The sequence below is a fragment of the Erpetoichthys calabaricus genome, chromosome 14 (assembly GCF_900747795.2).
Source record: "Erpetoichthys calabaricus chromosome 14, fErpCal1.3, whole genome shotgun sequence".
Classification (NCBI taxonomy): Eukaryota; Metazoa; Chordata; class Cladistia; order Polypteriformes; family Polypteridae; genus Erpetoichthys; species Erpetoichthys calabaricus.
Genome location: NC_041407.2, coordinates 96201010 through 96214658, shown reverse-complemented (window position 1 = coordinate 96214658; position 13649 = coordinate 96201010). Strand labels below are relative to the sequence as shown.

The 13649-nt window shown below is 42.7% G+C and overlaps 1 protein-coding gene across 1 annotated transcript in view; it reads right to left on the bottom strand.

Annotated features, from left to right (window-relative positions):
• Positions 1 to 5836: 5836 nt before the first annotated feature.
• The window catches only part of scrn2 (secernin 2), a 29020-nt gene continuing 21207 nt past the window's right edge, over positions 5837 to 13649 (bottom strand). The window contains exons 5-8 of the mRNA XM_028819299.2: positions 13415 to 13630; positions 11322 to 11487; positions 11062 to 11230; positions 5837 to 6522 (exon numbers count right to left, since the gene is read on the bottom strand). Coding sequence (XP_028675132.1) covers positions 6355 to 6522; positions 11062 to 11230; positions 11322 to 11487; positions 13415 to 13630 — 719 coding nt within the window. The 3' untranslated portion in view covers positions 5837 to 6354. The remainder of the gene's footprint in view (positions 6523 to 11061; positions 11231 to 11321; positions 11488 to 13414; positions 13631 to 13649) is intronic.

Genomic DNA, 13649 nt, shown 5'->3' with positions numbered 1-13649 from the left:
TTTTTACTGTCTTATTCTAGCCAGGACTGCAGGACGAAAAAGGATAACGTAACACACAGGCTGATGGAATTTGTTGTTGACGGTTCGAGGCGTGTTCACGTTATGCACATTTACACGATGATTTTCATTTACAAATGTAAACGCCGTAAAAAGGTGCACATACCTGCTTTTATTGATCAAAATTGTTTTCAGTGCATGCACTTTCCTGGTTTGGTGTGCACAAAGTTTCAGGCTCAGATCCATGCAAAGTGTTATAAATGAGACCCCTGTCTTAGTTATTCATTTGCAATAATCCCAAGAGACTATATGTCTTGTAACAACATTTACTTTTTAATGCATTCTTTTATTAAATCACCAGCTGTGTTACCACTCTAAGAAAAGGTGAAACCTAACTAATCACCCTTAACATTTGCAGTGTACAGTACCATCAATTGAAATGTATTTTGTAATGCGTGTAGTAGTAAAATGCATTACTACAAATGTTTGTGATCTGCCATCTGTTGGAATGACAAATACAATGTATTTTATAACTACTGTTTGTGATGCACCACCTGTTGGAATGAAGGACACATAGCAATCAGATGGACACCCGTATACCCAGACATCTCTTATTAAAGGAGGATGTGCAGATGGAGCACACAGTGTTTTTAATGGTTTCAGAAAAAAAATCCCATTGTATTTTAGGACTATTTTCCATAAATATGAAGATGAAAATTTTAAAATTCAAGGGCTTTGATTATGAAATAGTACTTGTGGATGATAAAACAAATTATTTATTTTGAATTTACCAGTGGGTGGCATGGTGGCGCAGTGGTAGCGCTGCTGCCTCGCAGTTAGGAGACCTGGGTTCGCTTCCCAGGTCCTCCCTGCCTGCAGTTTGCATGTTCTCCCCGTGTCTGCATGGGTTTCCTCCGGGCGCTCCAGTTTCCTCCCACAGTCCAAAGACATGGAGGTTAGGTGGATTGGCGATTCTAAATTGGCCCTAGCGTGTGCTTGGGGTGTGGGTGTGCTTGTGTGTGTCCTGCGGTGGGTTGGCACCCTGCCCAGGATTGGTTCCTGCCTTGTGCCCTGGGATTGGCTCCAGCAGACCCCTGTGACCCTGTATTCGGATTCAGTGGGTTGGAAAATGGATGGATGAATTTACCATGGCATCATTTTGGTTTTTTTGCACATGGATGCGAGTGCGGTTGCTAGGCAACAGACCTCAGAAGCTGCACCAATTGATGTATTCAGGCTGCCGGTTTCTATGTCAGTGACGCATTGAATTTGTCGTCCAATTTTGGCTAATTCTACTAACTTTACGAAGAGTTTTAGACTGCAGACATTTGACAGTTTAATAACTTCGATGATTACTATTTGCATTTTGACATTTGTTAGGATTAATTTCAATGTCTTAACTATATGGTCATTTCTCGACTCACATGTCATATACAGACCTGTCATTTTTTTTGCCTTTGTGGTCTGCTGTGGGGTGAGACAGTGGCGCAGTGGTAGTGCTGCTGCTTCACAGTAAAGAGACCTGGGTTCACTTACCGGGTCCTCCCTGCATGGTGTTTGCATGTTCTCCCCGTGTCTGTGTGGGTTTCCTCCGGGTGCTCCAGTTTCCTCCCATGATACAAAGACATGCAGGTTAGGTGCATTGGTGATCCTAAATTGTCCCTGATGTGTGCTTGGTAGGTGTGTGTGTGTGTCCTGCAGTGGGCTGTCACCCTGCCAGGGGTTTGTTCCTGCCTTGCGCCCTATGCTGGCTGGGATTGGCTCCACCAGACCTCCGTGACCCTGTGTTAGGATATAGCGGGTTGGAGAATGACTGACTGACTGGTTTGCTATTTTCCATCTCTTGGTAGAACTCATAGAAGATCAGCCATTTTCCCCAATGCATACAGAGGCCTCTAATATTCTTTTGGAAGTCTTCTGTTGATTTTTCCTGGATAAGTATGTGGCTGACATTTATATAAAATGGCTCTCAAGACCACTGTATTATAATGAGTAACTGTCTTTTTATTTTTATGCCTTCTCTATGGTTGTTGAGTACGTGTTTTACATGGATTTTACAGTTTTGAACCAGGAGGAGTATGGATATCACATTGGTTTCATTCAATTCTCAGTGGTTAAAAAGTTAAAATGTCTTATCGCAACACCATTTTGTTTATTAAGTGCTGGCTTTTTGTTGATCAGCATCTGTCGTTGCCATGGTGATCCTTCCCAACAGCCCCAGGGTAAGTGTGACATGTGACATAATCCGGAGGGAGTGCCTGCATAAAGGTTGCCTCAAAGGTTTCCAGAACAGCCGATATTAGGATTCTCAATTTGACTTTGCTTGGCTGCTTTCTCTGTCTGGCTTACTGTTCTTTTAGCAAAATATTTTTTCTGGCTTTAGACATTGGATTAGCATTCTTATTTTTTGACAATTGCTCGGCTGTCCTTTGGTACTGACCTTGCCTGCTCATTAAAATGTCTTTTACTCTTATCCCATCATAACTGAGTGACTTGAATGGAGAAAAACACAAACGATTATGTATATATATATATATACACACACACAGAAACTTCGATCGCCAACCCCCCCGGGCTGTGCTACGCGCCGGCCAGTTTGCGTCTCTGCTGCTCGCGTAGGTGGATTTCACTTTCACCAAACAACAAATCTTTTAATTCTCGAGGATACGTCTCTTCATTGGGAAGAAACACTGCTTTTCCCTGATGGCAAGACGAATTAGGCGATCCACAACTCTCCGACTTAAAGTTAAAAGCCAAACAATATCTACATACTTCTGTCATATCACCTATGTCCATATATTTGTTCTCTTTTCGCTGTTCCGTTATTTCACCGAGTAATAATTTCCGTTTGTTTGCGCTAATGCGATCTTTACTGTAATTTTTTTGAGACTTTCGAATTTTAGTACTTTCATGATATCTAACCTGCTCTGCATGTCTATCGCGCCAACATTTTTGAATTCTTTACGACGTTCTACTTTGTGAATTTCCCATTGGGATTAATAAAGTATCTATCTATCTATCTATCTATCTATCTATCTACTTTGTCATCTACTCTTTGTCTTTTATTTCCGGACCCAGATTAAATCTCTTGGTACAAAGTCTCGTCTCGCGGGACATGAAAGTATCTCTCTGAAAAAGTCACATCTCGTCCCAGGATTTTTTTTTTATTATAATATATATTGTAGATGCCACAGGGGCTGGATGGGCATATTGGCCAGAAGAGGGGATGGTTCTTTACCTGGATGGGAGGCTCCTAACAGGCAGATGGGCACCCTGGCCGGGGAGGAGAAAGGGATAAGACCCAGAAGGAAGCATCGGAAGAGATGGATGGACAGCCTACTGAAAGGAAAGATGCCGCTGGGGGCTATTTTCTCCCCAAGCACACTAGATGGAAGCAGCCCCAGATATCCATGCCCATTGGGAAGCCAGCAGGGCATGCCGAGAAAAGCAATCTGGCACTGCAGGGAAACAAGCTCCCTGTTATAATGCACTTCCGTGTGACCTGGAAGTGCTTCCATCGGCAATCACCCTGGCACCAGAAGTACTCCCGGGTCTGTAATAAAAGGGGCCACACTCCCTTATTCAGGCGAGTCAGTGCTGGGGGGTACAGAGGAAACACTTTACTGGAGGAGGGCAGTGCAGTGGTGAGAGAATTAAGGATAGAAAACTTGTGTTTTTGTGTTTCTGATACTTAATGGAGGTGAATTGAATAAACCTTCCATTATTTGAACCTGGGACTCTTTGTGTGTTTGTATTTGGGGCTTGCTGATGCCCCAGTATCCTTCACACACACACACACACACACACACACACACATATATATATATATATATACAGTGCATCCGGAAAGTATTCATAACGCATCACTTTTTCCACATTTTGTTATTTTACAGCCTTATTCCAAAATGGATTAAATTCATTTTTTTCCTCAGAATTCTACACACAACACCCCATAATGACAATGTGAAAAAAGTTTACTTGAGGTTTTTGCAAATTTATTAAAAATAAAAAAACTGAGAAATCCCATGTCCATAAGTATTCACAGCCTTTGCTCAATACTTTGTCGATGCACCTTTGGCAGCCATTACAGCCTCAAGTCTTCTTGAATATGATGCCACAAGCTTGGCACACCTATCCTTGGCCAGTTTTGCCCATTCCTCTTTGCAGCACCTCTCAAGCTCCATCAGGTTGGATGGGAAGCGTCGGTGCACAGCCATTTTAAGATCTCTCCAGAGATGTTCAATCGGATTCAAGTCTGGGCTCTGGCTGGGCCACTCAAGGACATTCACAGAGTTGTCCTGAAGCCACTCCTTTGATATCTTGGCTGTGTACTTAGGGTCGTTGTCCTGCTGAAAGATGAACCGTCGCCCCAGTCTGAGGTCAAGAGCGCTCTGGAGCAGGTTTTCATCCAAGATGTCTCTGTACATTGCTGCAGTCATCTTTCCCTTTATCCTGACTAGTCTCCCAGTTCCTGCCGTTGAAAAACATCCCCACAGCACGATGCTGCCACCACCATGCTTCACTGTAGGGATGGTATTGGCCTGGTGATGAGCGGTGCCTGGTTTCCTCCAAACGTGACGCCTGGCATTCACACCAATGAGTTCAATCTTTGTCTCATCAGACCAGAGAATTTTCTTTCTCATGGTCTGAGAGTCCTTCAAGTGCATTTGGGCAAACTCCAGGTGGGCTGCCATGTGCCTTTTACTAAGGTATGGCTTCCGTCTGGCCACTCTACCATACAGGCCTGATTGGTGGATTGCTGCAGAGATGGTTGTCCTTCTGGAAGGTTCTCCTCTCTCCACAGAGGACCTCTGGAGCTCTGACAGAGTGACCATCAGGTTCTTGGTCATCTCCCTGACTAAGGCCCTTCTCCCCCGATCGCTCAGTTTAGATGGCCGGCCAGCTCTAGGAAGAGTCCTGGTGGTTTCAAACTTCTTCCTCTTATGGATGATGGAGGCCACTGTGCTCATTGGGACCTTCAAAGCAGCAGAAATGTTTCTGTAACCTTCCCCAGATTTGTGCCTCGAGACAATCCTGTCTCGGAGGTCTACGGACAATTCCTTTGACTTCATGCTTGGTTTGTGCTCTGACATGAACTGTCAACTGTGGGACCTTATATAGACAGGTGTGTGCCTTTCCAAATCAGGTCCAGTCAACTGAATTTACCACAGGTGGACTCCAATGAAGCTGCAGAAACAACTCAAGGATGATCAGGGGAAACAGGATGCACCCGAGCTCAATTTTGAGCTTCATGGCAAAGGCTGTGAATACTTATGTACATGTGATTTCTCAGTGTTTTTATTTTTAATAAATTTGCAAAAACCTCAAGTAAACTTTTTTCATGCTGTCATTATGGGGTGTTGTGTGTAGAATTCTGAGGAAAACAATGAATTTAATCCATTTTGGAATAAGGCTGTAACATAACAAAATGTGGAAAAAGTGATGTGTTATGAATACTTTCCGGATGCACTGTATATACAGTATATATAAAAAAACAAGATTTACCTTTAATTCCTGGCAATAAGACAGTAATATGGGACCAGTGTCTTATATTGTCTAATAGCGTAGTCGGTATGATCACCATTGGAAACAGTGTCTGACATGGTATGTAATCTTTTCACATACATTTATTTTTCAATTTATTCTTTTATTAAATCACTCGCAGATGGTGCAAACACAGAAAATATCCTTTTTCTCATTGTATAAAGAGACCTTCTATGCTTGCAGATGTAATCACACAAACATCTTAATTTATATAAGAATTAAGATTTTTATGATTAGATCAAGTATTGTTTTTAACCAGGAAAAGTTTCTAATTCCGAAAAACCATAACACATCAGAAACATTTCAAAAAAATGTGGAAGTTCACAGGTATATCCGATCACTTCAGTTCAGTTTGATTCCCATCTGGAGTGTCTTCTTTGTGGACTTTACTTGTGTTCCCTGGGTCTCCATAGGCTCCTTCACATGTTCTCATAAGCTTCTTGCCAACGCTCAGGCACATGCTACCACTGACTGGAGACTCCGGAGTGTGTGAATGTGAGGGTGAATGTCAAGTGTGCTTTGTGATTACCTAGCACCATATCCAGGCCTGGTTCATACCTAGACTTCTGAATTCAGAACGCCCGTAGACGTTGGCTCTATTGAGGCAAAATAAAATATCAGGCCACCATGAGGTTGCTAGCTTGTGAGAATGTACACCTTGTTGAAGACTGCACGGAGTATATTTGTTAACAACTGTGAATTAAATAACTCTTTGTGGAATAAAACACCGTCTTTGGCACCTTTTGTCCTACATTTTGCTATAACGCCACTTCAAAGACTTCACCTTCAAGGAGAGATTGGTGTTGAGGTTACCTACTGGTATAACTGATAGAACTTGATCTCTGTGTCCACACAATCAAAGAAAAGGTCAGCCACCTCCTCTCCCTCAGGGGTGACACCCTTTGCCAGCATCTGCATGATGTCCTCCACGCACTGCTCTTCCAGCTGCTGCAAGGTGCGGAGCAAAGTCTGGCGACGCTCCTGAAACATGAGGGGTACAGACAGATGTGAGAGGCACTTTGGAATAAGTAGGTTTATCCAGAGACATATAAGAAATGAACTATATTAATAACAGAGATATCCAAATAGATGTGAAAGGTACCCATGAAACACACACGATACAGGCTGGCGCATGAAAAAGTAGCCCTGTGCAGGGTTAAGAAGCCCACCTGGTTTTAGCACCAGCAAATGTTGTTGGGTGAGGCTAGTGGGCACACGTTCTGTTTTATTTTGTTTGTGTTACTTTATTAATTTATGTTGGGTTTACCCGGGCATACATAATGTGATATACATTGTCACACACGTGCGAGTAGGAGGATGTTGTATGGACCAAATGAAAGTAATTCCACCCCAGACCAGGAGGTGGTGGGGTGCGCTAAACCTTCTTCTTTTGTCTCTGCAGACCAGATGTGGGAAAACCTGTCTGACTCATTCCTGAAGACATCACTTCCAGTTCTGATGCCTAGGATGACGTCATTTCTGGTCACAGCATCACAAGGAGGTCACTTCTGGTCTTGGCATATAAAGGCGCCATCTTTACAACCTCAACTCAGATCACTTTTGGACACCATCAAAGACACCTTCTATCTACTTTTTCAAAACTAATTGCAGCCAGAGACAATTCACGGGTGGCTGCCCCAAACCTTTTTGAGTGTGTTGATTCTGATCATTTCACAACATCTAATCGGAGTTTGTTTTGGGTCCAAAAAATGAAAATTTCATCACTTTCCTGTTTAATAGCAGTATTAGGAAGTTTAGATTTATGATAGTTTCTCTGCAGCACCATCTTTAATTTGCTATGGGTGCCATCATTTTGGGGGATATGCATCGGGCATTTCTTTTGCGATCCTTTCCAGAATTTTCCGGAAAGCATAACATGTACAATGTCTTAGAATGGCTTCTGTATCAGAGATTGATGGGTAAACCTCTACTCATGTGCGATAAAACTCTTTGAATTCTTCTCTGTCGGTATTTCGAACTTCGCTTCTGTCTAGTGGTGTACGAGTCTAGTTAGCTGTTTCATTTAATAGGATCTGATCGATTGCTTTTCTGGATTTGGTTTGACTTTTGTCTTTCTCCTGGTCCTTACATCAAATCCTCACCACTTCTTTCCGAGTCAGTATAGTTAGTTCTGTTATCTGTGCACGTGCAGTAGAGAAGACTTGACATTTTCACTCTAGTGATGCCACACAGCTGGTCTACTGTGTGCAGTTTTGATCTCCATATTGCAAAAAAGACAAAGCAGCACTAGAGAAAGTCTACCGGACAGTGACTAAGAGGTGTGCGCTATGAAGAGAGACAGAAGGAGCAGAACCTTTTCAGTTTAAGCAGAGATTATAATTCGACATGATTGACGTATTTAAATTTAGAAAAGGAATTAGTACTGTGGATCCCAGTTTAATTAATTTTTATTTTTTTAAGCATTTTATTGATTTTATTAAAATCAAATAACATTCCATACAAGCAAATCAAGTTTAACAAAACTAGGTTCGAAACAAATCAACTCCCACTCAGGAGAAAGAGAGCTAGGCCAGCAGATTAGAACTTTAAACTAATAAAAATAAGTAAGTAGGTAAGTTAAAAAATGAATAAATAGAATAAAAAATATTAAACGCTTATTCTAAAATGTTACTGATTAGATCCTGCCAGGTTTTGAAAAAGTTTTATACAGATCCTCTAAGTGCGAATTAGATTTTTTCCAATTTCAAATAGTATACAGTAATCCCTCCTCCATCGCGGGGGTTGCGTTCCAGAGCCACCCGCGAAATAAGAAAATCCGCGAAGTAGAAACCATATGTTTATATGGTTATTTTTATATTGTCATGCTTGGGTCACAGATTTGCGCAGAAACACAGGAGGTTGTAGAGAGACAGGAACGTTATTCAAACACTGCAAACAAACATTTGTCTCTTTTTCAAAAGTTTAAACTGTGCTCCATGACAAGACAGAGATGACAGTTCAGTCTCACAATTAAAAGAATGCAAACATATCTTCCTCTTCAAAGGAGCAAACAAATCAATAGGGCTGTTTGCTTTTAAGTATGCGAAGCACCGCGGCACAAAGCTGTTGAAGGCGGCAGCTCACACCCCCTCCGTCAGGAGCAGAGAGAGAGAGAGACAGAGAGAGAGACAGATAAAAAAAATCAATGCGTGCCCTTCGAGCTTTTAAGTATGCGAAGCACCGTGCAGCCTGTCCTTTCAGGAAGCAGCTGCACAAAAGATAGCAACGTGAAGATAATCTTTCAGCATTTTTAGACGAGCTTCCGTATCGTCTAGGAGTGCGAACAGCCCCCCTGCTCAATCCCCCTACGTCAGGATCAGAGAAAGTCAGCGCAAGAGAAAGAGAAAAGTAAGCTGGGTAGCTTCTCAGCCATCTGCCAATAGCGTCCCTTGTATGAAATCAACTGGGCAAACCAACTGAGGAAGCACGTACCAGAAATTAAAAGACCCATTGTCCGCAGAAACCCGCGAAGCAGTGAAAAATCCGCGATATATATTTAAATATGCTTACATATAAAATCCGCGATGGAGTGAAGCCGCGAAAGGCGAAGCGCGATATAGCGAGGGATTACTGTATAACATTAGTAACCCACTGACTTAAAATAGGTGGGCTTGGATTCTTCCAGTTGAGTAAGATAAGTCAACGTGCGATAGTGTAGTGAAGGCCATCACAGTTTGTTTGTCCTTCTCCATTTTAAGCCCATCAGTGAGCCCACCAAACAATGCTGTTTGTGGATTAGGAGGGATTGTGACACCAAGGCTGTCTGAAACGCATTTAAAGATTTGGGTCCAAAATGATGTTAATCTTTCAGGCAAGATGTAATACAGAAACTAGAGTTCCCTGTAGAAGGGGCCTGAGTTGCGTCGAAAGCTTGCATATTGTAATCTTTTTAGTTAGCCAATAAAAGGTGTCATTTTGCTTGATTTCTCACTACATTCAGTAGTACTAGGGTGTTGTACCGTGTTAGCCATTATGAATGTAGAGAAAAGCCAAGCAAAATGACACCTTTTATTGGCTAACTAGAAAGATTACAATATGCAAGCTTTTGAGGCAACCTAGGCATTTAAAGATTTGGGTACAAAATGATGTTAATTTTTCAGGCAAGATGTATTGTAATCTTTTTAGTTAGCCAATAAAAGGTGTCATTTTGCTTGGCTTTTCTCACTACATTCATAATGGCTAACACAGTACAACACCCTAGTACAACAGACCATCTCCATGGAAAAATACTTCCCAGAATTCCCTGGAATATGTACTTATCTGTGACATCTTCTGGGCAAAAGGTTAAAGGCCATCATCGGCAGTTCCAGGGTATCCGAGCTTGTGATTGAAAAAACTTTTATTTTCTTGACTTTCTGGCTAACAAATCTTGTGCTCATGTTTTTTAACTGTGACTTCTTGATTGTGTAATTTACTTTGATAAAAGAATTTTTTGACTCCCAGTTTGGCTCATTCCTTGATGATGCATTTCCCGGTTATTTCACATTTATTCTGTTTTCGCTTTGGAATTCACTATACCTGCACCACCCAGTAGTAAACAGATGCAAGTGACAGTCACTACATAATAAATGGGCAAAGAATAAAGGCACTACGTAATAAATAAGCATTTAGATTGGTGTGAAAGATGCTCTACAGTAAATTAGTCAACAGATACTGTCATAGATAATGATTAAAAGCACTATGCTATAAAGTGACAGACCGATATGAAAGGCACTAGATAGTTTACATAGAAATGAACGACACTATGTGATAGATATAAATGGTGTTATATAATAGACAGACAGACAGACAGACAGACAGATAGATAGATAGATAGATAGATAGATAGATAGATAGATAGATAGATAGATAGATAGATAGATAAGGCACTATTTAATAAACAGATAGATATGTAAGGCACTATATAATAGATAGACAGATGGATAGATATGTAAGGCACTATATAATCAATAGATAGATAGATAAAGTGATGTAAAGCAAATACTTAGATATGACAGGCACTATATAAACAGATAATAAGGGCAACACATAGTAGACTGGTATCATCCACCCATCCATTATCCAACCCACTATATCCTAACTACATGGTCACAGGGGTCTGCTGGAGCCAATCCCAGCCAACACAGGGCGCAAGGCAGGAAACAAACCCCAGGCAGGGCGCCAGCCCACCGCTGGGCACACATAAACACACACACCAAGCACACACTAGGGACAATTTAGGATTGCCAATGCACCTAACTTGCATGTCTTTGGAGTGTGGGAGGAAACCAGAGCACCAGGAGGAAACCCACGCAGACACGGGGAGAACATGCAAACTCCACACAGGAAGCGAACCTGGGTCTCCTAACTGCAAGGCAGCAGCGCTACCACTGCGTCACCGTGCCACCCAGACTGGTATCAATATAGCTATATTATAAATATCAAATTATAAAAGGCACTATATAAACAGACATATGCAAAATGTGTTATGTAAGAGGTAGATGCACTTTGTCAATTTGTCCAGCACCATGCCACACTTACTGAGCCTTTGAACGCTGCCTGATGTGCTAGGTAAAGCTCATGACGCCTGTCCACACTATTCTGGAACCGTGGCTTTTTCTTCACTGGGTCATGTGCTCCATACTTTGGAGAGATGGTTTGCAGGACTGGAGTTGGTGAATCCGTAAAGATAAACGGTTTAAACACAGAACTGTAATTGTCAGAAGAGGAGAGTAGAGTGAATTAGTGGACAGATTTGAGATGCCAGTTTGAATGACCATCACAGATGCTCATGCTCTTACCAGGATGGATTTGGGGTAGCAGTGAAGAAGTGCACACAAGGTTGAGAGGAGTCCTGAGGCAGAATGGAGACCATGCTGCCAGTGGTGCGAAATCCACCTGAATCCATGCAGATTCCACTAGCCTCATCCCGCAAGATCTCCATCATGGTCTTCAATGTCATGGAGCCTACAAAAGGAGATCCAAGGGGGCTATATGTGAGGAGTATATCGCAACTTCTCTCCTCCAACTTATTTTAAATTTATATGTTCCAGAAGTACTTGTCTGGAAATCAACTAAAGAGATCTTTATTGACCTGGAATTGCAACAATGAGCACCTCTAACACCCTACTCAGCTGGAGTCTTTTGGGCCTTTCTGCTGACAGGCACCTCTATAGAGTGTTCATCGAAGGCCCTGTTACTATTACTACTATGAATGCCCAGTTGAGGATTCTGGGTAGTCTCTATTGGTTGTTGATCCCACTGGTAGTTTCTGCTAAGCTCTCCCAGCAGCCTTTGCTCCTCCTCCTCATCTACTGACCTACTTAACAGCTTTTGACAACTACTCTTCCAGTTCCTATTGAACAACACTAGAAAAGCTCCCACAAGTCTCTACTCCTTTGGGGTTATACCAGACTGGGATTTATAAATCCCTTAGATAATCAAATTGCAAGGATCTCATGAGGGATCACATAATGAAGTCCGGGTAAACCATTCTATTAAAGCTCATTGGGAATCCCCAATGACCCTTTCATCCCTTAATGCTCTTGCACGCCAAATGTGTTATTTTTGTTGCCTCTACAGTTTTTCATTGACTCTGCTGATGAGGTCCAGTAACCTCAAAGTCCTGGAACCCTAAAGATGAGCTCACTTGGATCTCACTGAAAAGCGCCTGGCATGCCCTTTTTCTTCCAAGATCCCATCTGGTTATCTGTGGCACCTCTACAGGACCAATCAGAGTACTTCTGGTAGTACCTACCAATCAGGGATTCCAACTGTGAGCTAATTCCAGGACCACACTGGATGATTCTCAGCAAACTCTGCGACTCTTCTAGCATTCCAATTTAGAACCCCCCAGCAGGTCTCTTCCTCTAAAACTCCAGGGAAAATCTTTGGTAGGACCTGCAGGTCCTCCAGGATCCTACCAAAGAGGTTATAGTTCTCCCTGTTTCCTGCAACCTTAATGCTGGGATGTTGGTAGACCTTATGGCTGCTCCAGGATGCCATCAAAGAGCTCCTGACAGTCCCCATCCCCATTACTCCATAACCCCAATAAAAACCTACTGGCAAGTCAATGTTCCTCTAAGACAACAATAGAAAAGTTTTGCAACACTTCTGATAGCACGCTGAGGTACTTTTGATAGTCGTTATTGACCTGGGTGTCAGCTCTAGAAAGATCCCAACAGCCCCTGCTATATCAGGTATAAGTTAGCTTGTGGTGAGCCCTGAAAAGCTCCTGGTAGCATGAACTGATTTTGGATTCAACAATTAGCTCCACGTGGACCCCAGTGAGGAGTATCTCACAGTCCCTATTGCTTCAAGACCCCCAGGACACTTCTCAGGGTATAGACGATCAATCCATTATATGACACAGGCAGCCTCCTAGGATGCAGTTTCCTTGGGGTGCCATTTATGAAAGTCACAAGGAGTGTGATCTGGACACCAAGGAGGACCCCTTTGGTACTTGAAGCTTAATACTACTGAAGGTGCCTTGAGGACACCAAGGGGCACCATTTTGGTAACTCAAGGGGCAAACACTCTGGACACTGAAGGGACCTTCCCCTCAGCCTAGTGCTCCATATAGACTTCGACCAGGACTATCTCAGGATACACTGAAGCCCTCAGGCCAGTTCCCATTGATCTGTTAAGACACTACTTTAGGGCCCTTTTGGTGAGTTTCTATCAGCTGTAGCAACTCTAGATGACACCTTTGGGCCTTTTGTAATGCCTGCTGTTGCTTCAAGATAGGAAGACCTCCCAGCAAACCTGTTAGGACCTCACACTGAACATCATCGTGTAGCCCTTGCTGCACAATAGGGAATCACATTAGCAGATCCCACTGATGCTAAAAAGTAATGCCACAAGACTGCAGAAATTAGGCAACAATCTGGACTACCACAGTGTTTGTTGAGCAACTCCTGGCCTCCATGGTAGCGTCTCTTGGCTGCCTCCATCCTGGCTGGCGGGTTCTCCGGCGAGTACACCTGAGAGAAGCTGAACTCTGCCTCCCCATCCCACCAGCCATGGCTTTGTGCAAAGCTCCGAAGCTCAGGGTGTTCAGTGGTAATCTCAGTCCTGATTGTCAGCTGGTTCGAGATGTTCTTCACACCGTCTTCTCAGAAACAAAAAAC